General features: G+C 39.6%; 1 protein-coding gene across 2 annotated transcripts in view; it reads right to left on the reverse strand.

Annotated features, from left to right (window-relative positions):
* The window catches only part of SEC24D (SEC24 homolog D, COPII coat complex component), an 89005-nt gene that overhangs the window by 20471 nt on the left and 43132 nt on the right, over positions 1-25402 (reverse strand). For both annotated transcript variants that reach the window (XM_039541178.1, XM_039541177.1), the window contains 3 exons: positions 13734-13872; positions 10909-11024; positions 5088-5212 (listed from right to left, as the gene is read on the reverse strand). In XM_039541178.1, coding sequence (XP_039397112.1) covers positions 5088-5212; positions 10909-11024; positions 13734-13872 — 380 coding nt within the window. The remainder of the gene's footprint in view (positions 1-5087; positions 5213-10908; positions 11025-13733; positions 13873-25402) is intronic.

Genomic DNA, 25402 nt, shown 5'->3' on the forward strand with positions numbered 1-25402 from the left:
TGACTGATGACTAATGGAACAGTAATTCCACTTATTGGGAACATCTTCTGGCGAGCTAATGGTACTTCGGAACTTGTGAAAGTCAATCTCATGTTGCTTCTTTCTCTTTAACATCCACTTTCATTCCCTCCATAGCTGTGTTATGTACCATATACGTTGTTCGTTCAATACTGCTTGTTTCTGGCTATAAGTTTGCTCCTATCAGGTCAACAATGGATATGGGGCTGCCATGCTGCGTATCTCACAGCCGTCCCTCTTCCAGGAATTTTGCAAATAGCAGATTCAGCCCTTATTCTTATAAAGATAGTGCCTCTACAGCTCCCTGGGCAGCAACATTATTACTAGTGCTGGTCAGAACATTTGTCTGATTCCTTTCCCTCATTAAAACACAACAACATTGCTTAAAAAAAGAAAAAGAAAAAACAAAATGTGGGCTATCCAGGCTTAATTCCTGATTCTGTCATCCACTTCCTGTGTGACCTTGGACAAATCAGTTAATCTCTCTGTGCCTCAGTTCCTGTAAACTGGGGATAACAACGTTTCCCTACCTCACAGGGCTGTACAACTATATATTCTTTAACATTCACAAGACACTCAGAAGCTGTAGTGACAGGACTCAGATGTATTTAGATGGATTTTCCTGTTTTCCTTAATCTACAACATAAGTCATTCAGAGTGAAAGTGTATGATTGCCGTTTGTTCATGGACCAAATTAACATGGACCAATCCCCAGGCAGATTTTTACCCCAGTTCCCTAAATGGCCCCTTCAAAGATTGAACTCACAATCCTGGGTTTAGCAGGCCAATGCTCAAACCACTGAGCTATCCTTCCCCCTCACAAGGATCACACTAAACTAATAAGTTATGCATTTTAATTTAAATTTTAAAAACTTCTGAAACATTTTGCAAACCTTGTTTACTTTACATATAATAGTAGTTTTGTTATATATTATAGACTTATAGAGAGACCTTCTAAAAAACGTTAATGTATTACCGGCATGCGAAGCCTTAAATAAGAGTGTATACATGACTCGGCACACCACTGCTGAAAGGTTGCCGACCCCTGCTCTAGAAAATCAGGTCTCAGCTTTCTCCACCTAAACATTACAACAGAAAAAAAATCATTTGGATAAGGAGACCTCTAGACCTGTTCACAATGCCCAGATAGAGAACCCATGCTCTGAAAAATGTGTGTCCTTCAGTGACAGTAAAATCCTGTACCTACTGAAGTCAATGGCAAAACTCCCCTTTAAAATCTCTGAGGAAATATTTCTTCCTTTGTTTAAAATAAATCAGATTTTTATTTTACTATCTATCGTAGCACAGTTGTGGACACAATCCTGCCCATGGACATGTATATGCTCCCACTAATTGGCACTGTATGTTTGTTCTCTTGGTCCCTGCTATATATACAGTCATAAAATAACAACAGTGTAAATTAACACTAAGTGGAACAACAACTGTAAAGATAACACTGTTTACATAAAAAGCCCTCTTATCTTTCTACAGAAATATTTTCTGTACAAATCCGCCGCTAGTCAAAGTGTATCATTATGCATTTTGGAGGCCAACTTTTCTGCTTGCATAACTCCACTGATTTCAGTGGGGTCATCCCAGCAGAGACTCTAGCCCAGGGTCTTAAAGTCCCAGCCCGTGGGTCATCTGTGGCCCGAGAATCTCCCCACTGTGGCCCACAGAGGAGAGATGTATACAGACACGCTGCCAGCAACGTTTGCTGCAGGCGCTGCCCCCCCGCAGCTCCCATTGGTTGCGGGAGAGGGACAGAGATACCATCACTAGTCCCCGGAATGAGTCAGCCATGGAGGCAGCGTCACTTTTTTCCACAATGAATATAAACAAGTCAAAATACTGAACACAACTGTCTGATGAACACCTTGCTGCAATCCTGAAGGTTTCAACTGCTCAGTTACTGAGGCCAAATATCAACAAACTGACAGAACTGAAGCGTTGCCAGGTATCTGGCAAACACTAAAAACTCTTTGGCAGGCAAAGAATTGTAAAAAGTTGTATGACAGTTTTATTATTTCTAAGAAATTTGAAATAAAAAATATAATATAAACATTTTCTTTTCTGAACACCATCTTAGTGACATTATTGGCCCGTTGGGAGGATCTGAGGACTGGCATTGGCCTTAAGGTAAATTGAGTTTCAGACCCCTGCTCTAGCCCATGATCTGGCCAAGCAGTAGGAGAAGGGGGAAAAAAAACCCTGTGTTTTGTTACAATTCCTACTTTGTTGAGGGTCAAGCAATAAAGAGAAAATATTACATAAAAGAATCCTGACATGGTATTTCCTATCAGATCTAGCTGTTTTCAAGATATGTTAAAAATGAATTGCCTATGATGATTCACAAAGTTAATTTAAAATGTAAAGAGGGAGGGTGTTAGTCTGGAAGTAAAGCAAAAAAATCAGCGCTGTAGAATACTAATATGAGTATTGCAGCATGATGGTGAATAACCCACTTCTTTCTTCTTCACTCTGCACTTCTTGAAGTGGGTATTCACCCACGAAAGCTCATGCTGCAAAACGTCTGTTAGTCTATAAGGTGCCACAGGATTCTTTGTTGCTTAAAATGTAAAACGTCTCATTTTTCTTTTCTCCTATCTTCAATTCTCATGTCAGCGTAGAATGTTAATCTGCCACTCTTGGCTCATGGGAACACAGCTGGATCATAAAAGGATTACTTTGATCAAAAATGAATCAACGGTCTATACTTCCTGGGCTACATTACGACACATTTGAAATAACTTTGCAAACTGCACCTAGATAGATGAATCATTTCTGAAAGGAAGGTTCTAATTCTCCCCTGCCACTGAGACACTGTTACTGTGTTACTGATGTAACCACCAAGGCGGCTATTCCAACATTCAGTATCTTGACAAAGCCAAAGGATTAATAATACTCTGCATTTATATATTCCTTTATTGTGTGGAAAAGAGGTGCACACATTAGCTAGTTAACCAAAACACCCTTAAGCAACATGCATCTGGGCAGTTCTATAAGAGGATACTCTTCACGTATCACCTCAACAGTGAATTTTGCAGTTTCCTCTCTCACGAGACTAAAGATTAGTCATGGATGTGGAAGCAAACAGCACTAACTAACATGGCTCAAACACATCACAGTTCTCTTTAGAGTAGGGTGACCAGATGAGGGACATGAAATATGAGGATGTGTGGGGGAGGGTGGTGTGTCAGTGGAGCAACAACAACCACCACCAAGAGCCAGCGGCAGAGAAAAAAACAAAAAACCAAGAGCTGCCGGAGCATAGGAAAAATTGGTGGGGGCTGATTACCCACTGGCAGCTCCACGCCCTGCCTCCCCGCACCAGCTCACCTTCGCTCTGCCTCCCTTGAGCTGGCTGCCGCATCCTGCTTCTCCCCTCTCCCTCCAGCACTTGTGCCACCATATAGCTGATTAGCGCAAGCCTGGGAGGGAGGGGTGAGGAGGAGGAATGCGGTGTGCTTGGGGAAGAGGTGGGGATTTGGGGAGGGATCCAATAGGGCAGTGAGGGGGCAGTGCTGGGGGTGGGGATTTGGGGAGGGATCCAATTGGGGAGGGAGAGGCGGAGTCGGGGTGGGGTGGAGTTGGGGCGGGGGGGCACGAGCCCCCTCCGCCTGTGTGCCAGAGGGCAAAATATCAGGACAATTCACATCCCGACCGAACATCGGTCAGGACGCAGGACAAACAAGTAAATATTGGGACAGTCCCGATAAAAATCGGGACATCTGGTCACCCTACTTTAGAGCCTTCCTGGTAGGGGTTTAACTCCTAATATTCAGAGCCTGATTTTTAGAGGTGCTGAGCACCCACAAGTTCCAGAGACTTCAGTGTCTAAATATACATTTGGGGGACTGGTTTTAAACACCCAAATTTGAACATTTTAGCCTTACAGTTTTAAGCAAGTATGGGAAAAACTGAGGCCCTGGTAAGGCGATAGAAAACTCTAATCCCTTTTAACTTGGTAGGGGAGTTGCCTTTCCCGAGACTCTTGGGGTAACCCAGCCCCAGCCCCTTCCAGTCATTTAGGTGCCTAAATACTTTTGAGGATCTGGGCTTACGCCTTACCCACTTCACTTGCTCTTTCTCCTGCCTATCAGTGAGCCACTTCCATAGAACTGCCTGGCATAAGCCTTTAGCTCCAATTGCCCTCAGCAGATATACTTCCTTATTACTATAAACCTTGCCCCCATGGGATATGGTTGCCAGAGGCCTGGGCATGGAGTAAACTGCCTGTCTGCTGGACCCAGCTTAGGCCATCCACACGCCAGCACAGGGTAACAGCAATCCCATTCTCCTTACAATAAAGGCAAAGAGCAATACGTTTAGCATGTCAGAAATACGTATAATAATAAAAATAATTTTAACAAGAGGGGGTGATATCTATTGTAATTTCATCTAATCTTCTTGCAAAAGTTTTTATCTACATCAGCCGAGTGCAAAGATGCATTGAAATCTCTGCCATGGCACTGGGGGGAGGAGAGGAGGGGGAGAGGGAGGAAATCAGCAAATTTTGTTAGACTCTCTTATATGGATAATGTTAATACTATTTCCCTTAAAGGAATTAAAAACTATATGAAAGCAACAAAACAATTCTTGAAGAAAATGTGGGTTTTTAAAAAAATCTAATTACAGTATTTAGGATCTGATTCTGCACTGAGATTAACTAAAACAGGCCTTTATACCTATTCAGAGTCCTGTTGGCGATAGGAATTGTGTGTTTTCTCTTTGTACTCTACATGTACTTTATATTAATATTTTCATGATAGATCATTTTTCTTAACTGTCTTTATTCCGGTTTTTAAAACCATAAAAATCAACCAAATCTTCAACTTCCATAACTACTCTTTACCCTTTACAAGCTAAACAAGCCTCGATGCCAATCAAACTATTTTAGAACTGTCAACAATGTTAAATATGTAGTCTAGTGTGGTCTGTCAATTATTGTCCTAACATTCTTTTATCCTAATTTTGATATTTTCTGAAGCTTTTTTTTGTTTCCTCTGGTCAGCAAGTGAGTTGCGGAGATGTGGAAAATTGTATAAAACATGCTGTGATCTCTTTACCTTGGAAGTTTATCCAGCACAGTCTTCAGCTCATTACATATGAGTTTAACAAGGCCACTCTTTATGTTACTATATGACACGTCGATCATGAAGATATAGGCTGGTGAGTTTGGAGGCTTGTTGTTCTACAAAAAGACAAACAATCATCATCCACATACACAAAGCAAAACTAGAAAGAGTGACACATTAAGGCCAACAAAATCTACAGACTGCTTAAATAGGCAATCCAAATAATTATTTGATGGTTGACACCTATATTAAATAAATAAATAAATAAATAAATAAAATGATGATCTAATCTTTGAAAAGGACCATATCTGGAATAAAATATTATTACAGGATAATAGTTTCCTGATAGTCTAAAACATCAAGGTGAAGGTGTTTATTGGAAATGGACAAATATTACAGGAAGTTTTCTGTAAACTTTCAAATGTTTAAATAACGTGTCTTTGGCTCTTTGCACACCTTTTATTTTTTCCTTTCCATGTACATTTGTATAATAGCATTTCACTAGCATAAATTCTTCAATTCAGTTTCCATCAGCATTTGCACCAAAACATGGATAAGCTATAGGAGACCAATCAGAATTAAACAAAACAACTCAGTCACTTTAGGATCTGATTCTGCACTGAGATTAGCTAGGACAGGCCTTTATGCCTATTCAGAATCCTATTGTCAATAAGAATTGTGTTTGTTTTCTTTGTACTCTACATGTACTTTATATTAATATTTTCATGATAGATCATGTTTTTAACGGTCTTTATTCAAGTCTCCTCATGATACCTGCTGTGTTAAGTGCTTTTTATTCTGACATGCATGCTCTTCAACATTTTCAGGGCCAAGACCAGGCCTGATAAAAAGCTTTCACCAGAAGCATTACAACTGATACCAAACTTTTCTGTCTCCAATATTCTTTTTAACAACATATAAAATCTTTTTCTTTTGGCAGCCTGGGAGAAGTTTTTCTCCTCAGAAGTGCAACTCCTGCACTTTGACTGGCTAGGAATAAGTATGTTTTGTGCTCCAGCAAACCTTGACAACAGCTGAATTCAAACCACTGAAAGGCTCCCTGTACTTTGAGAAAAAGCTGATTTTATACAAGATAAATAAAGCATGAGCTCATATCATTTATATGTAAACAAGAACTAGGCACCCAGCAACATATTGGGTTGGTACTGACTCTTCTGGGTAAAACTTCTTACATGTTATTTCTTGTTCATACTGTAAGTAATGTATAAATGATGAACATACTGTACTAAGCTACACCAAGTTTCTATGTATAACATTTATTTATAAAGTTGTTAAAAAGCGGGTGAGGTAATTTATTTTATTAAGCCAACTTCTGATGGTGAGAGAGAGAAGCTTTAAAGCTTACACAGAGCTTTTCTTCAGGTCTGGGAAACATACTCAGACTCAGGGCTTGTCTACACTGGCAATTTACAGCGCTGCAACTTTCTCGCTCAGGGGTGTGAAAAAACAACCCCGTGAGCACAGCAAGTTTCAGTGCTGCAAAGCACCAGTGTAGACAGTGCACCAGCGCTGGGAGCATACTTAAGAGCCATCAAAGGTATGTCTTTGCAGAGAAGCGGGTTGTTGATCATTGTAAACAGTGGAGAAATGTCTGCAGGTTTTGTATCTGTTGTTCTGGCAGGGTCTGCTGCAGCTTTGAGTGCAGGTGTGTCCTGGTCTGTGGGGAGCTTGCTTCTGATGATGAGCTTGAAGAGGCTGGGGGGCTGTCTGAAGGCCAGAAGAAGGGGTTCAAGAAAGATTTCTTTAAGAATGTGGTCACCATTGAGTATGGTTCTCAGGGTATTTGGGTGGCCCATTCCATGATGCAATCTACTTCTCTGGTGGAGTGTCGTTTTTTGGTGAAGGGGGTTTTAAGTGTGTTTAATGTTTAATAAAACACACTGGTTTGAGCAACCAGGACACTGAAGTCCTTTATTCACAACACAAAACAAATACAGCATGGGCAGCAGCAATGCAATCTTCTCTAACCCTTTACCTACACTACAAATACTGTTGCTGGTTCAGCTGTACTAGCAGAGCTCCTTAGTGTAGACACAACATATGCCAACAGGAGAAGTTTCTTATCAGTGGAGCTAAACCACTTCCCCAAACAAATTAGCTAAACTGATAGAAGCACTCTTCTGCCAGAAAGTGTCTACACAGGGTCTTCTCCAGCATAACTATGTTGGCTGGGGGTATGGTTTTTTCACATCACTGACATAGCTACAAACAAAGAAACATATTGGGTTGGTACTGACCTGGCCTAAAATGTTTCACAAAACGTTCCTTGGCACTGCTAGGGATGACAGTAGTTCAGTTTCCATGACTATTTAGTCTTTAGCTTCCCTACTAAAATTAGCAATGATCATTATTTAAGGTCTCATGCAATGGTGTTTTTGCTTGCTTGGTTGCTTGTTTGTTTTTATGAGGTGGACACCCATCCGCTAGGAAATGGTCCAAAGCCAATCACGTATGCTGTTCTACAGCCATCAGATAAATAGTTCCAGTCAAGTACTGAGTCTCATTTGAAACACAAACCTATACACGATAAACTCCACTTTCTCATTACCTATTCCCTCAATTATAACATTCCCATCCCCCATACATTTACCCTAAACTTAAAATTATGGCCCTCATTCTCCCCTCACTTATACTATGGTAAGGCAGGAGTTCTACTGATCTGGGAGGAAAATCAGGTCATGTTTTTACAAGCTGTTTTGATTTCAGTATTTGGACCCTACTTAAAAAAAAAATCAAATGTTGTAGTTTTGTAAATCCCACAGCATTTTATAAAACGATCTTGGCTAATTTCTGACATATATATGATAGAAATGAGATGTTGTGCTTTTGCCACATCCGCCTAACATAAGAGCAATAATACAAAACAGCTGTTATTTGTTAACATTTTCTGTAGCTGTTCATCCTCATAGCTTGATAAGCACAAAGGAAGTGATCCTTCAGTTTTGGTCTGAGATTTGGAAAAGAAATAAACTTTATTGACTCAGACCAAAGGAAAAAAAATATCAAATAACTCTGTCAGAGTCCCAACAGGCAATAGCTTAACACTTCCAAAGAGGCTTTATATTTCTAAAGGATTTATTTAAAAAAAAAAAAATCTTGAAACAAATCTACATGAACATCCACTTTTGTGACAAGAAGATTATAATAGCATGCTCCTTGACAAAAAGCTACTTCTCAGAGCTCCTGAATGAATTAAGCAAGAGCTTTGGATATAAAATTATTACCTGAATCAAAAGAATCAAAAAGGATCATATTCTAGAACAAACAACAAGTATCTTGAAGATATTTTAATGGACACACCCAACAGACAAATTCATTTTCAAAAGTCAAGAGGCAGCTTCAGCTGCCATAAATCAGCACAGCTCTATTGACACTGATGAAGCTACGTAAATGTACTGTAGCTAAGGTTCCTGCACTATATTCCTATTCCTCTCCCTCCCTACATATCTATATAGTGCAGGAACCTCAGCTACAGTAAGTGGAATACATATATACACACACACACACATATACATACATATATACACACACACACACTTTTTTTTCCTACTTGAGCTCATTTCAGATCTTGGACCTGATCCAGATCCTAGTGAAGTCAATGAATAGGTTCCCAATCATTTCAATGATCTTTGAATCAAGCCCCCAGTGTACCATGGGGTCAGCTAGTCAGGTTGCTGAGTTCCTCAAGTTACTAAAAACTAAGCTATAAGTTGATTTTCTGAAGCCAAATCCCTGACTTCAATGGAAGTGAAGGGTATTCAAGACCATGCAGCCACAGTATGCATTCTTAAGCTTATCATGACTTTGATCCTCCTTCCACTGGAGCTAATAGGAGTTTTGTCAGTCTATGATGAGAACTGAATGTGGATGGACAGAGAAGATCACACTTGACATATTGTGAATTAAGCTAAACGCGAGCAAAGGCATTTTCAAACAAGGATTTAAATACTTCATACTTGGGAAAATACCAGCAAGTTCTCTCAAATAATTTTATATGCGTGGCACGTATGTTCGAACAAATCTAGAACATACGCAAAATGATAAGCCATTTTTTGATTGTGCACTAGAACCACCAAGACAGATCCCTCCACCTGGACTGAGCCCTCCTGAATCCCATAGGGCTCCACGTGGACACAGGGATCCAACTACACACCACTTCATGCAGGATTAGGGCCCCTAGGAAAAGAATTTTTTATGTAAACTAATATAAATAGCCACGTTTTCTGGGAGTGGAAACACTCCATCACTGCTCAGGCACTAATTGTCACCAATTTACTATTAACAGGAACCACGATCAAATACTAGCCCAATCTGTCTTCAGAGATGTTGTCTGCTATTTAATGTTAATTTGAGAAAGCTATTTACTTTATCAGTCTCACTGGAGGTGGTAGTGGTGAAACGCATCTCAAATATCTCTTGATTTTATAAGAGACTTAATATGTACCTACACTTTATTTTTTTCAACATTTTTCTGGATTAAGCATACAATAGTTTTTGGCCAGATTTCTAACATGGGTAAGGAGTTTGATCAGCTATTACTGACCTCCCCACAGAAGAAGACACAAGAATCTAAAAGGTTGCACACAAGTGCTGTACATGGTGTAAGTTAACAAAAGGTTGGATTTTAAAATCTTTTCCTCCATTTAAGGTGTTTAGATGTCTGAGCTTAAGAACAATAATGTGCTTTGACATCTGACTGAGCTAAACTGTTTCTGTAGATAAGCACAACATGTCTACAATTGTTTTAAAAAAGTGAACTCCTGTTAAGGACCGATTCACAATTTGAAGCCGCCTGTGAGGTAGGAAGGCAGCCAGGCAGATATGCTGTGCACAGCAACCTGTGTGCACACAAGTAGGGATGGGAAGTGTATGATTAGCCAAGAACATTAGGCAAACCATTACTCTTACCAAAAGTACCAGGGGATCATTCGCATCTACAGAGAACAGAGAAAACTCAGTTTATCAACCACAGAAATGTGAAGGGCTTATGTGACCCTGCTGGGTTATGACATTGGAGCTCCAAGTAGTCTGTTTTGAACCCCAAGCTCAGATCTCTAAGCCACCACAACCATTATGATTTATTTTTACAACTGACCATGCTGAACTGTTCAAGATCTATTGGGAATTCTCTTAATTCCCCCACTCCCCACCTACAATTTAAGGGCCTTTCCCAAAGTACACCGGAATCACGAGAAAGACTTCCATTCACTTCAATGGGCTTTGGATCAGGCCCTCAGTGAGTTCATAATATGAAGACCAAACCACACTTCTACAGCTAACATAGTAGTCAAACAAGCAACTTTTCATTTTTGGGAAAACTGGTAGGTCAAATTCTTAGGCTGAGATTTTCAAAGCAGAGAATGAGATTTAGCCACACATCTGCCTTTAAAATTAACAGAAGACATGTAACTAACATGACACTGATTTGAAAATCTCAACTGTAGCCTCTAGAACAATGCCATATAGTTAGGACCAAATCAAGGCCCCAGGTGAAACTTAGTGGATCCACAAACTTTGCTGCAATGCCTTGTAATTCTTATTTGACAGTCATATAATTCAACAATTGTTATAACAGGAACCATGAGCAACAATGTTAATGGGGTTGGGGGAGGAGGGGAGGTAATTTTGGTATATCATTCTATGCTTCCAGCTACAATTTTGAAAATGTTCATAGACTTCTGAACTTCTGGTGTGAACTAGAAAAAGCCTTTATTCTGCTTTAGGTATTTAAAAGGATTCAGTTTGTTTTGACATAAATTTGTAAATAGTTTTCTGTGCTGGAAACACTTACTCTGCAATAATCCAATGTAGCAACATATTCATATGATCCTAGAGATAACTCTGGCCTCTCGTAGTGGTCTGTTCTTCTGCCAATGTGGTCCAGATGTTGAAAGAAGAATGGAGGGACTAAAGAAACAAAACAGTAAAACTAATTTTTCTTCTTTTAATAAACACAACAGAACCAGTGCAACCTCCCATTTCATGACTTGAGGAAGCAGTGCAAATGCTTAGCAGGGCAACTAATTTTATGCAGAAACAGCACAGTTTCAAAAAGAAAAAAGTTATTTTGTGCTTATTGTCACGTGTGCTACTACTGTGTTTGAAGGCCTGGATGTTTTCCCTCACGAACACTTGAATTGTCCACACTCACCCTGCACAAACTTGAGTAGTTGGGGATGGTACAGGCTGGAGAGAAGAATCTGCCTTTCCAAGGATGCAGGGACAACAGGACTATCCAGGCTTGCTACTGCAAACCTGAAGCTGTCGTAGTCCCAGTGATAACTGCCAATGGATCTGCAGAGTCAGAGTCAGCAGCGCCACCTCTCCACCAGCCAGCCCTACTCCACCCACAAGTTCTGCCTCAGAGAAGGTAGCTCTAACAGGGTTTACAAATCCTGGCCTTCTGTTCTGTTCCACTGCATTGGGAGCATTCCACAATCAGAGGAGAGGTGCAGGACTTCACAACTAAAAGCGAATGACAGATTACACTGCAGGATTCTTGACAACCTTAGGAAATGAGTCCTAAGAAAGTTACATAGTCGCATCTAAATTGTAGGATGGCAAAAACATTTCTTGTCTAATTTTCAGAGCAAGAGAAGGCAGCAACCTTCGCCAATTACTTCTCGGATACCTTCACATAAGCTTTTTACATCTCAGTTTTCCCCCCTGTAAAATGGGGATAATGCTTACCTACCTCGCCAGGGAGTTTTGAGGCTCAATTAAAAATTGTAAAGTGCTTTAAGACTCTTGGTTGAAAGGCACTGTAGAAGTACAAAGTATGCTTTAAACTGATATTCTAATGAATACTTAACAATATTTACACTGTTTATAATGCAAACAGTATGTGTTTATGAGAATTTAAATTGAACAAACAATACAACTTGCTATCTGCTATACTTTGCCCAAAAGATTGAGCTTCAAGCCAAAAAAGAGTTGGCATGAATCTTTCACGGTTCATGTTTCAGAGCTGAAAAGATTACTGTATTAGGGAAAGCACTATACCACTGTGATCCTGCTGAGGAAATCCAACTTGATACAAACGTCTAGAAAGACTAGTTCTGGCAAAGACTTGGGATCCAGCCAAAAGCAAAAGAACGCTTACTTATGAGTCACATGCAGCACACTTGAACAAATATGGCATGGTATCCTCTGTGAAAACCAAGCCTTGTCACAGTAAGATTAATAGGTGATTTAACCATTAAATGCATGATCACAGACATGACTATTCTTACGTTGTTCTAAGTATTTGTTCTTTGCCAGGCACTTAAGCATTTTTAAATACATTTATTTTCATCTGAAATTCTAGCTAGCAGCTTAGAATAGAGCAAAAACATATCCTGTGTTGACAAAGCGTTTAAAAAAGAAAACTTTTGATGAAGCTACAGACTGGATTTCACTGTTTTGCACGGCTGTATTTTGTTACAGTATATTTCTTTTTAAAAGTGGATTTGACCAAAGAGTTTCTGCATATTTTCTTAGTAAACTATTTAAAAAATAATTCTTATGGAATCGTATTGGGTAGATCTCACTAATAATTTTCATATGCAGAACAACTAGTTGAAGGCCCATCATATGACAGGATGTTGTCAAAAAATCATCTTCCAGTTGTGGTTGTATTGCACATCAAACGTATGGCCCAATTCTCTGTTCTGGCTGCATGGTGAAGGAATATATAGAAAATAACAGTGAAAAGCAAAAGTGGCTTTACACCATGATTATGCTGCCCTTGTCCTGGGACTGTCCGAGGGCTGTTTAGAGCAGCCGCAGGGGCCAAATTTGTGCCCAGCTGCTCCGCAGCAGGGGAGAACCACTAAGGAGCAGAAGCACTTTTCACTGGAAATGCCCCCCATTACTCTGGCTAAGCCATTTTGAGATTCATCCTAAACTGGATGAATTCCCTAACTGCGGGTTTTACTACATTTCTGGTGCCTTTGTGGAGTGTAGCAAAAGGGCCATAAAAGAAAGAATAACTGGGTCTAGTATTTCTACCCATTTCAAGGCCACACCATTAAAGAGTGTGTGTTTTAATTGTTGCAATGTTCTGTCTCCCCAGCACCAGTTTAAGAGCTCTTATTCTCAGTTTAAAATGATAATAAAGAAATCCAATTCCACATTTTTACCTCCATAAAAGGAAACAGAAGAGTGAAGGTGTCACCAGAAGAAGGCTACTGAACTTTATTTTTGTAATGTAGTATATTCAATTACTGCTATTTCTTTAAAATTGTTCAATTATATTTCCTGAAATCTTTTCTATTGATATGAGACACAAGGCCTCAATCCTCTGTGAAAATCAGAGCAGCTTCCCTGATTTCAACAGAACCAAGCTGATTTGCAAAAGCTGAGAAACTGACCGATAAATGCTTTAAAAAATTAAATACTTATTCAGGCTGACTAGGAATAGAGAATTTGGATCACAGCGAGTAACATGCCAAAAAGACTCCATAGATGAAGTACTGACTGCCCTATAGAGATGCATGGTAAAAACTCCCATTCACTTTGATAGGGCCAGGATTTCACTCCAAGTAAGTAAATCAAGAAAATAATACTACAGATGCAGTTTCCTGTTCGCATTAATGAATGAATAATATATATAAATAGTAGATAAATGTCACTTACCATCATTTATGCAGTTGCAAAATCCACATTGATACTTTCTTCCCCCTTCAATGAACTGCATGAAGGGACACATATAGGCTTTACATCTGTTGCATCGAATTGGCCCAGTCTCCCCATGGTTGACAACATAAAGAGGTGTCTACAGAGAATGGAAAATAGAGCCATAAAAAGCATCACTAAAATACTAAACCTAAAAACAGCCTAGAAAGATACTGATACATCTGAACACTCTTGTTAATTATTGCTTCCCGATCAGCTGATTTCTGTCCAGGATTCACCCAAATTCCAAAACATTTAATTTTGCTAAGAGCAGGGTCTCATGCACTCCTCAGAGAGCTGGGCATTCAGGGTGAGCTACAGAAGAGGCTAATTTTCTTCTTGTTGAAATGTTCCATGACAATAGTTGTAGTAAGTAATTGTCTTCTCATTAGAGCTGCGTGAACCCTTCCAAATACAGTTAAAAGGGGAGAGAACCGGCCTGCACAGCAGTTACCCCCATTTAGGGCCCAATTTTGCCATCCTTATTCACAACAAATAGTGTCTTACTAAGCATAATCAGTGTGACTAACTGCATAATAAGGGATTATTCAGTAGAATCAAGAAGGTGAAATTTGGCTCTAAGATGCCTATATCAACATTTGCATGCACTATAACAGGTATTCTCTGCAGCCACAATTACTTGCACAAATGAGACTTTACAAAAAAAAAAAAGATTTATACAGACCCTGAATAAGAAAAGCATCTCTATTCAAGCATCTCTCTTACGCACATACTGACGTCCTTTTGAACTTCAATGGGACTTGAACACAGGGTTAAAGTTACGCATGTGCTTAAGTGCTTCTCCTGAATCATACCCTTAATTTACAACAGTTCAGCAACAACAAAATGGCAGATGAAATTCAATGTTGATAAATGCAAAGTAATGCACACTGGAAAACAACCTCAGCTACACATACAAAATAATGAGGTCTAAATTAGCTGTTACCAGTCAAGAAAGATCTTGGAGTCATTGTGGCTAGTTCTCTTGCCTCAATGTGTACAATCAAAAAAGCTAACAGAGTGTTAGGAACCATTAGGAAAGGGATAGATAGGACGACTGATAATATGTCACTATATAAATCCACATTACACCCATGCCTTCAGAACTATGAACAGTTCTGGTCTCTCCCTCTCAAAAAAGATACACACCTCTACCTCAATATAACGCTGTCCTCGGGAGCCGAAAAATCTTACCGCGTTATAGGTGAAACCGTGTTATATCGAACTTGCTTTGATCTGACAGGGTGCACAGCGCCCTCCCCCCCCCCGGAGTGCTGCTTTACCGCATTATATCCGAATTCGTGTTATACTGGGTCGCGTTATATTGAGGTAGAGTCTATTAGACTTGGAAAAGGTACAGAAAAGGGCAACAAAAATTATTAGGGGTATGAAACAGTTTCCATATGCAGAGAGTAAAAGGGCTGCGACTGTTCAGCCTGGGAAAGAGACAACTCGGGGGAGCGGAGAATATGACAGAGGTCTATAAAATCATGAGGGGTGTGGAGAAAGTGAATAAAGGAAGCATTATTTACCCCCTTCACATAAGACAAGAACTAGTACTTTCATCTGGTGACACCAGGGCAGGAGGTTTAAAACAAGTACTTCATACAGCGCACTGTCAACCTTTGGAACTTGTTGCAAGGGTATTGTGAAGGCCAACATATAACTGGGTTCAAAAAAGAATTAGATAAGTTCATGGAGGATAGGTCCATCAGTAGCTATTAGCCAAGATGGTCAGGGATTCAACCCCATGTTCTGGATGTTCCTAAGCCTCTGACTGCCAGATGCTGTGACTGGACGACAGGGGACAGATCACTAGATAACTGCCCTGTTCTGTTCATTCCCTCTGAAGCATCTGGCTTTGGCCCAGTTGGAAGCCAGGATACTGAGCTAGATGGACCATTCTTGTGTTCTTATGTTCTCCATATGTAATGTTTCTTGTGTGTGTTTCAATTGGCAGGATGGATTTCATTCTCAAACCACTATCTTTAATAATACGCTTAAAAGACACTGCAGTATTTTACCCACGAAAGCTTATGCCCAAATAAATCTGTTAGTCTTTAAAGTGCCACCAGACTCCTTGTTGTTTTTGTGGATACAGACTAACACGGCTACCCCCTGATTAAAAAAAAACTCCAAGTACAAGGATCCAACATCTAGTTAATCTAGTATTTGTGAAGTTTACTGAATTGCCAGCTCTGATGATATACATGTCCTCCATTTGCCCACAGAGCAGGTACCGCAGGAGCTGCATCAGTGCAAGCTTCCTTACCCTTCTCTGCCAATGTGCTTCAATCCTGAGTTGGAGGAACCCTCTAGGGGTGAGATAACTCTGCTTTCTCTGACAACACAATCTTCCTCTTCCAGTGGGGCAGGATGTAGCTTTTAAACAAGTACCGTGCTAACTTAATTATTTTGCTGGTACGTCATTTCCATGTTACTTGTCCTTCTGATTTAATTCAAGTCATTATAGTTAAATTAAAATGCTTTGGCTGATTAGATCTTGGGAGACAACGGGCCCATGATGGGAATTAATCCAACCCTGAGGTTGCAGGAAGTGCTGCAGGTTACACATGGGTAGAGGGGTACAGGTACAGTATAGATAATTATGAGAATGGGGGAAGTTTCTTTACTTGAGTGCTCCAGGCTCTCCTTCCCCACCCAGCTGTTCCACAACTCCCAGGGAGCTGCAAAGACATTCTGCTCTTCTGGAATCAGTCTGCTTCGCATCTAACATATATGGCTTTCTGGGATATGCACTGCCCAAGAAAACAAGAATATTTTCTCCTAGACCTGTCTCTGTTGATGTAGTACCTTGCTCTTTTGTACAGAGCGTGTCAAAACTTACATAGTGTCAGGGTCACTTGCTAGAGTGCAAGATTTAGAAACAATGTTAATATTCAGTGAAGGAAAATGCAAGCAGCAAGCAAATGCAGTATCTCAGACTCTGGTCAGTTTCATTACATTGAGCAGACTTGATTACTGCCTCTGTCAAAATCAGAATTAACAGGAGACACTTTCCAGATTTCTCCCTCAGTAACAGTCGTCCAGTAATTGAAGGATTCCTGCAATTATATTTCAAGGGTTTGCAAAGGCATATTGGAAGCCCTGTAAATAAATGAAACCGTGTTCTCTTCAATTACCAGTGATGGTTTATTACGCACCATGGTTTATTAAAACTTCATTTTACATTTTTTTCTAACCCTCAGCCCCAATTTAGTGAACCTAAACAATAAAAAAGTAAATCCAGAGGATAATATGAGGTAACTCTCCACGAGGCGAAGAATGTTAAAAGCTTTAAGTTTTCTGCTAGTAAATCCACTGGAGCTTTGCATCTAAGTTATGCTGCCTCTTCACAAAGAATGTGCATGTTCCAAAACAGCACTATCATGTACTTGTGTCTTTTACTGCAGTTCAACAGACGTGAAGATGATACTGGTAAATAGCAATCCTTATTTTTCCTGTTAGTATCCACTGTTTACAACATCTTTTATTGTTTGTTTATGTTTTTATGGAGACATTCATTTATTTCTCCTAACGGTTTTAAACATTTTGGCAAAGATTTTACATATATTATCAAACTTTTACTGCACGTGTCATATATGTCCTTCTGCTCTAATGAAGTATCATTAGTTTATTTTCTTCCCCACTCAACAGTAGAGTCAAATACAAATTAACCAATAATGTCACCTAGCAACAGTTTTGCAAAAAAATGTCAAGGAAAATTTTCAGACATGGGTGCCCAAAGGGTACCACATGCATGTGCTTTAAAAATAAAATTTAAAAACTTGTGATTGTTAATTATTTTGCAGTTTTCCAGTTGTCATTCTGTTGTACTATTCTACCACAGCATGTAAGGTTGCATCAATCACACTGTCCAACGTCAGATATATTGAATACATGGTTAATATTACCAAACCGATTGTGTAGACAGGCCCTGATAAAAATCAGACATTGGATTTGTATTTATGCACGTTAATCCAGTAATTTTTCTAACCTCAGTTTTAATACATTTAGTACTGGGCGATTACTTCACAACACTACAAAGAAAAAACAAACATGTTAAGAAAATGGAAAACTGTCACAGCTGCATTTTTTTAAAAATGCCCCGAAGAAAACTAGATCTTTAAGCACAAAGCATGAATAAGAGTCCTCACTAAAATTAATGCCAGAAGAGTGCACTTTCTTTTTAAGTTTTAAGTAAGAGCCTGCACATGTGTCCACTGCCTTCTCCATATTTAATAAATTACTTTCTTGGAGACAGATTTCATAAACAAAAAAACCCAAACACGATCTTTCTTCTGTTCTCACATTTGGAGTATAATTTTTACTTCTTTCCTCCTAAAGCCACTTAAAAAAAAAAAGTAGTCACCAAAGGAGGCTGTTATATTAATATAAGTTAGAAGACACATCAGCCCAAGGCTCCAGTCCTGCAAAGACATATATATTTAACTTTACACACCAAGTAGTCCCCCTAAAGTCAATGGGACTATGTACAATGCATAAAGTTAAACATATGTCTAAGTCTTTGTAGGAGACAGCCTAAGAATACTTACTTCTCTTAACATCCCCTGGGCATGATTCTACTCTAATATACATTAAAGTAAATCAAGCTCAATTCCAATGAAGTCACATTACAGAATCAGGCTATTTAGAAAAAAGACTCTTTAAAACAACAAAATTATATACTTTGGTAGAACCACCATTATCATGCAGGACACCTAGAGTATTATAAATTTCTCACCTAACATAATGACTGCAAATCTCCCTGAAAGCAGTATGGATGCACATATTTATAGCATTCCTTAAAGTTACGGAAGTTTGCATCTCATTACAATACATTTTATGCATCTCCATTTTATTTTAAACTACTATGTTACTAATGAAAGACATCTGTTAATAGTTAAAGTGATCTGAAGGCCACGGCCAGCATAATCAGTACTGTTCAATCAAAACTATCAAAGAACTATTTCAGAGAGAAGAGTAATAGTTTTTAAGAAAGCCTCAGCTAATAGCTACATATAGATACCTACCCGACATTGTAGTCTTGCAAATTTCTGTTTACCCACCCACCCTGGATGGGCAATTTTCTTTGGATGGGGGAGTAAAAAAAACTATACATTTTAAAAGAATTGTTATTGTCCTCTTTTTCAGAGTGTGATAGTAGTTTTTGTGTCTGGGTTGGAATATGTTCATGGGAATTTTGCAAGGCTTTATATTAAATGCAATTACAAATATTCACTGAAGGAAAAAAACCACTAAAGCACACCCCAAAAGAACTGTAACTACCTAAAGCCAAAAAGTAATGTTGGACATGAAAACCATATTTCTGTGTGCTATAACTTACTTTCTATAGGTGTCACTGTGCACCAGAAAATCATAAGAAGAGAACCTGCTCACGTACACATGAAATCAACTGCAAAACTGGCATCAAAATCCAGTGGAGAGGGATAATGTCCAGAATAACAACAAGATTATTTAGAAATACCAGGCCAACATTATTTACCATTGATTTGGCATAGTGCAGCATTATTTGTAGTGTAATAAAAGAGTACCACCCATTACATACAAAGAGCCTAATTCTCCCCTCTATAAATTTTACACTACTGTAACTTCATTGAAATCCATGGAGTTACTTCCAGTTTACATTGGTGTAAATTGGTGGAGAGTCACACCTATTGTTTGTTAATTCAAACAGCCCGCAATTTTCTTAATCAGATTGTGGCTGCCAGCCCCATCATACACCGTCTTCCTCAATAGAACAGTAGGGGGAAAAGCCCAGCAAAGAGAATCCTCAGAGATTTCCTCCCCTCTCATGGGTAAAGTGGCCATTGGCTCTTGAGTTTGTGTATAAACAGCCTCCATATTTAGTACTGGCGGAAATCAAGAAACTGAACAGACCAGCCTCTTCCATTTTAATCATGGGCATCATTTTCCAAACATTAAGCGGCAGCTCTGCGATAGTTGACAGTGACTATTAAAAAAATAGATATGTGCAGCTCTATAATTCGCTACCATTAGAACTGCATCTCTGGCCCCAAGAACTGAGAATCACTTCTGGCTCAACTTCATCTATATCTGCCCATTTATTACATTGTCTCCATCTATCGCTTTACTTTAAGAGGTACAGAGAGAGTAGGTTGAGTTGCTTGGAAAAAAAGTATATAGACAGCAGGTATGAAAGTTAACTAGCATTCTTCGAGTTGCAGGATTTGCTTGTGTTCCCTCTACTCTCCATTCCCCCCCCCCAAATATTTTCATTTTTATTCTCTAAAAGCAGAACAAAGTTAAAAGAAACAAGCAAAATTTATTACTAAATAAAGCTCAATCCATAGAACAGATTGTCAACCTGGTAACAACACTAATTTCAGAGTAGCTGTGCTGGAGGCATTGGAATTACTATGGGTTTACACTGACAGCAGAATTTGGATCATAATCTCAGGGAAAAAATTACGTATTTTTGATTGTTCAGATTCTAAAACAGAATACAAGATTAACAAATTTTCCAAAGCATTTCAGTTCTTTCCTAAAGCTTTGGAGGTTTTCTAGCTTGACTGAAGTGGCTAAAATTAATGAAGATTAATCCTTTGTTTTTAAACATGACATCAGTGCCCAATGGCTTTTTACAATTTTATACGGGCCATTTTTTCCCTTCTGATGACAGTCTGTTTGCTCCAACTCCCTCCTGCCTTCTTCCTCAAAGTCTCTTTGCTTCAGCCTTATTCTACCTACCCCCCCTCTTGTATCCCTCTTCCTCCAGTGACTCTTCTCCTTCCCTTTGTCTCTCTCCTTAGCTAACCCTCTCCTAACAAAACCCCAATTATTTAAAGAAATGCCAAAAAACAAACAAGAACAAAAAATAATCATGGAACTGCTCTGATGTTTCCAACCCATCACTCTGTTCACTCTGCTTGTGAATTACATCCCTTCCCTCCCAACCCTTGATCTGCCTAGTCTGTTTAGATTTAGAACCTTAGAGTTACGAACACCTCTGCAATGGAAGTTGTTCGTAACTAACTCAGAACAAAATGTTATGGTTCTTTCAAAAGTTTACAGTTGAACATTGACTTAATACAGCTTTAAGGCTTTACTATGCAGAAGAAAAATGCTGCTTTTAACCATCTTAATTTAAAAGAAAAGTGCAGAAACAGTTTCCTTCCTTTGTCAAATATTTTTTAAACTTTCTCTTCATTTATTTCAGTAGTTTACATTTAACACAGTACCGTACTGTATTTTCTTTTTTTGGTCTACCTGCTGCCTGATTGAGTACTTCTAATTCCAAACGAGGTGTGTGACTGGCCGGTCAGTTTGTAACTCTGAGGTTCTGCTGTCCCTCTTATTTTGTTTGCACAACAGGGCCCGACCTCAGTTGGTGTCCCTAGGTGCTACCATAATAAAAATAAAAGTAATTTTATATAACTATTCTTTGTATTAAACCTGTGTATTTATTAGTCAGCTACAGCTCTCTGTGGGATGGAGACTGTAGCATAGATGTTCTGAACACAATGGAACCCCCATCTGTTGATTCTGGGCCTCTGGACATCTCCATAATATAAATAAGTATCAATAACAATGAGCAAAGCTAGTGCTCTATAGCCTACATTTGGCTTGGATTGACCAGAGGGAGAGGCTGCTGATAGCAACACGCAGAAACTTGTGGTCCTGTTTATGTTAAAGTGAAGGGGGATAGCCATAAGGGATAGGAACAGTGAGGCATACTATTCCCAGGAACATAAGGGCCCCTTTGGAGTGCAAGACCCGGATCAGCTGAGCCATTAAATCTTAACTTAATCCACCACTAGTCATAAAGTGAGTGAGTTTTATTTTGAAAATATTCCTGTTCAGGCCATCTCTTAGGGCTCAATGAAATATTAAACCGGCCCTAGAGATACTGGTGGCATAACTCCAAAATCAGATTCTCTCTCACATTTTAACAAAAAGACATGAAGCATGTTGAATTACTGCTCTCACTATGGTTAGGCCGTTCACTACTAAATTAGGCCCTGATCCACGGTTCAGGACTCCTTGTGTCAATGCAGGTGGTCACTGAAATCACGTTGCAGGATCAGGGCCTCAGATTGGTCCATTAGAAGAGTAGCACTGGCACCTTCACTGCCCCTCAGTGGAGTGGGGACTCCATTAAGAAAATGAGACATGTAGAGGGGGAAAGAGAAAAGGAGGCAGATTCTGAACGTTGAAGGAAACTGTCTCTTTACACCATCCAATCAGCAAAACATACAGAGCATGCTATCCTGTTTTCCTTCGCAGATTTGTGTGCACAGATCTGGCTGCAGGGCAGAGTTCTATATACATACTTCAGCCAAATGTGAATAGGAGTTCAACCTACATAAATATATAGGTCTCTGCCATGTGCCTTGTTCTACCCATCAGGTTCTAGGAAGGATTCCTAGCTGTTCCTTTATCATACATCATAACATCAATCATACATAATAACTTCAATAACTATAGTGAAAAATTAGCATTAGGAGCCAGACTTTCAAAATTAGTCCAATTCCATACATACATTTGGGCGCACCTAACATTCATGCACATAGATTACTAGGTACGAGTTTCCAAGCATGTGCAGTTGCTTGGCCCTCACTTTGAAAGCCTGACTGTATTTGACAGGAACACAAAATCTTTGGCAATACACGTGAACAAGAATTACCACGTATTTCTCAAAATCCTGCCTGCAAGTGTGGCAATCACAAATTACTCAACACTACTAGATCCATAATCAATGTATCAATTGTGATAGAGCATGGCCAGAGGGCAGCAGGAGAGGGTTAGAAGGGAGCCTTATTCCCTGTTAGGGGAAGAAAGTTTGCTATAGATTAACTAGAGCACCTGAAGCCAATTAGAACTATTATGATGGGTCTCACGCTTTCTCTTCTTTGCGGGGGGGAGGAGGGGGGAGGGCTCAGGGCGCCATTTCTTGTCTCTGAATTGGAATATTAATTGCCCCACTAGTGTCCTTGAGGAGGGGAGTGGAGAGGGAGGGACCTGGGCCCAACCTCTACTCCAGGTCCCAGCCCAGGGGCCCTTATGATAGTGGTGAACCACTTGAACTGGCGGTTCCTTCCCCTGGGCTACTTCCCTCTCCTGCCCTTCAGCTTGTGTGTGTGTGTGTGGGGGGGGGGGCTTCCTGCCCTCCCCTCTGCACAAGCCAGGTGCCCCTTACCTAGGGTCTTGGACTTCTTAGCCCACTGCAGTACTTCTCCAAACTGTCCTCTGCTTCCCTTCAAACTGTTCTCTGCTCCAACACCAATCTTCTCTGCTCCAACTCCTTCAAACTGTTCTCTGCTCCAGTACCAATCCTTTCTGCTCCAACTCCCCCACTTTGTCTGATTGAAGCAGGGTGGGTTTATCATGTGACTGGCTGTAGGTGCTCTAATTGGCTTCAGGTGCTCTAGTTAATCTATAGCAAACTTTCTTCCCCTTACAGGGAATAAGGCTCCCTTCTAACACTCTCCTGCTGCCCTCTGGCCATGCTATATCACACAATTCATGCTATATATTACAATCTGCCTTTTCATCAGTAAAATTGCTCAGTGGACAAACATATAGGGTGACATGCCTTTCTGAAATCACCTGCTTTTGGGGAATCCACTTTTCCAGGACATTGGCACACAGACAGTCAGATAACTGTTTCCAAAGTACGAGAACATCTCAGAACAGGTACCTCCTTACTGAGCAGAATGCAGCTAGCTGCAGGAGTGTTTTTTTGGGGACCCAGCCATACTAATGTGCAGCTCTTTTGAGGTCAAATATTATTGTCACTTCAGTTTAAATGATATTCCATGTTCAATAGAACTACAGACAGCAGACAGAACATTCTAAGATTGATGTATAAATGGATATGTCCTGATAGTCTGTTTATAAAGTTTCAAAAAAAGGACATGCCTGTGTACAAAGTTTACTACAGAAAACAAAAAATGATGGATTTTGATTTAAAAACCTAAGGTAATTAGTACAATAAGAAGTTTTAAAACAGACAAGAGAATTACTTTACACAATGCACAGTTAACCCGTGGAACTCACTGCCACGAGATGTTGTGAAGGCCAAATGTATAACTGGGTTTAGAAAAGAATTAGATAAGTTAATGGAGGTCAGCTCCATCGATGGCTATTAGCCAAGATGGGCAGTGACACAACCCCATGCTCTTGGTGTCCCTAAACCTCTAACTGCCAAAAGGCGGGACTGGATGACCAGGGACAGGTAACTCAAAATTGCCCTGTTCTATTCATTCACTCTGAAGCAACTGGCATTGGCCACTGTCAGAGACAAGATACTGGCTAGATGGATAATTGGTCTGACCCAGTATGAGCATCATCATGTTCTTAAGTTAAGCGGAAGTGAAACTTTATTTCAATATAATTAGTCAGAATTTTAAAACACATAATTCTGTGTTCTGTTGCTTCAATTAAATACATGTTTTTGAAGTAGAGTACATATCTCACAACAGTTTTTGACATAGTAATTGTAATTTATTTTTGGGAAAGATTAACCAGTTCACAAATAATCTTTGGGTTTGGAGTTGGTTTTAATGGTTCACATTAAAGTGTCAAGACAAGTATTTTCCTTTGTGCTGTATCTTGCAGCTTTTTTCCCAGAGAAAATTCCTTCTGAAGCCAGAACTGATTTGGCCTATTATTATTGTTTGTTATATGTTAAGCGCTATGAGTGTTCTTGGTGCCATTCCTACAAAGATTTAATTTGAGGCAATTTGGGGCCTGATCCAGGCCTGTAAGGTCTTTACCTAGACATAACTCCCACTTTCCTGATGTGGCTGCAAACATGGCCTTAAACTGGACAGAGAGTATAGTGCAGATGCAGAATACACTGAGTAACCAGGAAATGCAAGATCAAATCTCAAAATGTATAAAGGAGTATTGTAAAGTACCTTCTCCCTGTAAATTGTATACTGTTATAAACAGTAATATGCTATTTGTATAATTACTGAGCCACCTTTTCCAGTAGAAGAGAGACAATTTTCCTATTTAGATCAGCTCATTTATTTAATACAATAATATTGTACCAGCTGGACAGAGCAAATCTAAAATGCTCAGTATTGACACTAAGGAAGAGCACTACATATTCTTCTGCCTATTGATTCCAAACAGGGTGCATTAAGCGTTAATAAGAAAGGGCTCTCCAGCTACTTTTCAGCTTTGAAGTGCTGACTGTTATTTGGATGTAGTAACATGCTGCATCTCAAGTGAAGGTCAGCAGTCAGGATTAACTGATGATAAAAGTAGGAGCGAGAAATTGGAATGTGAGATGATAATCAAGGAACTATGGGGGACAAGACCTTCAAAACGTCAGCACTTTTGAACAATCAAAACTCAAGCAGGGACTGCCTTTTTCTTCTGTGTTTGTACAGAGCATAGCACTAAGGGGTCCTGGTTCACGCCTGGGGCTTCTAGGAGCTACCACAATATAGAACAGTAAATAATAAGAAGACAAAGAGACAGATTCTAGGAAGCTTCTATACAGAAGTGATGAGTAGTAAGTAACAGGGACGTAGTCTAGCTCTAATGGCTACAGGAATTTCACAATAAAACAAATCTGAGTTAGAGTGAGAGGAAATTTTGCTTTGTTTCACAAATAGACGGCCATTCATGAACAG

This window comes from Mauremys reevesii, linkage group 5, assembly GCF_016161935.1.
Source record: "Mauremys reevesii isolate NIE-2019 linkage group 5, ASM1616193v1, whole genome shotgun sequence".
NCBI classification, from domain to species: domain Eukaryota; kingdom Metazoa; phylum Chordata; order Testudines; family Geoemydidae; genus Mauremys; species Mauremys reevesii.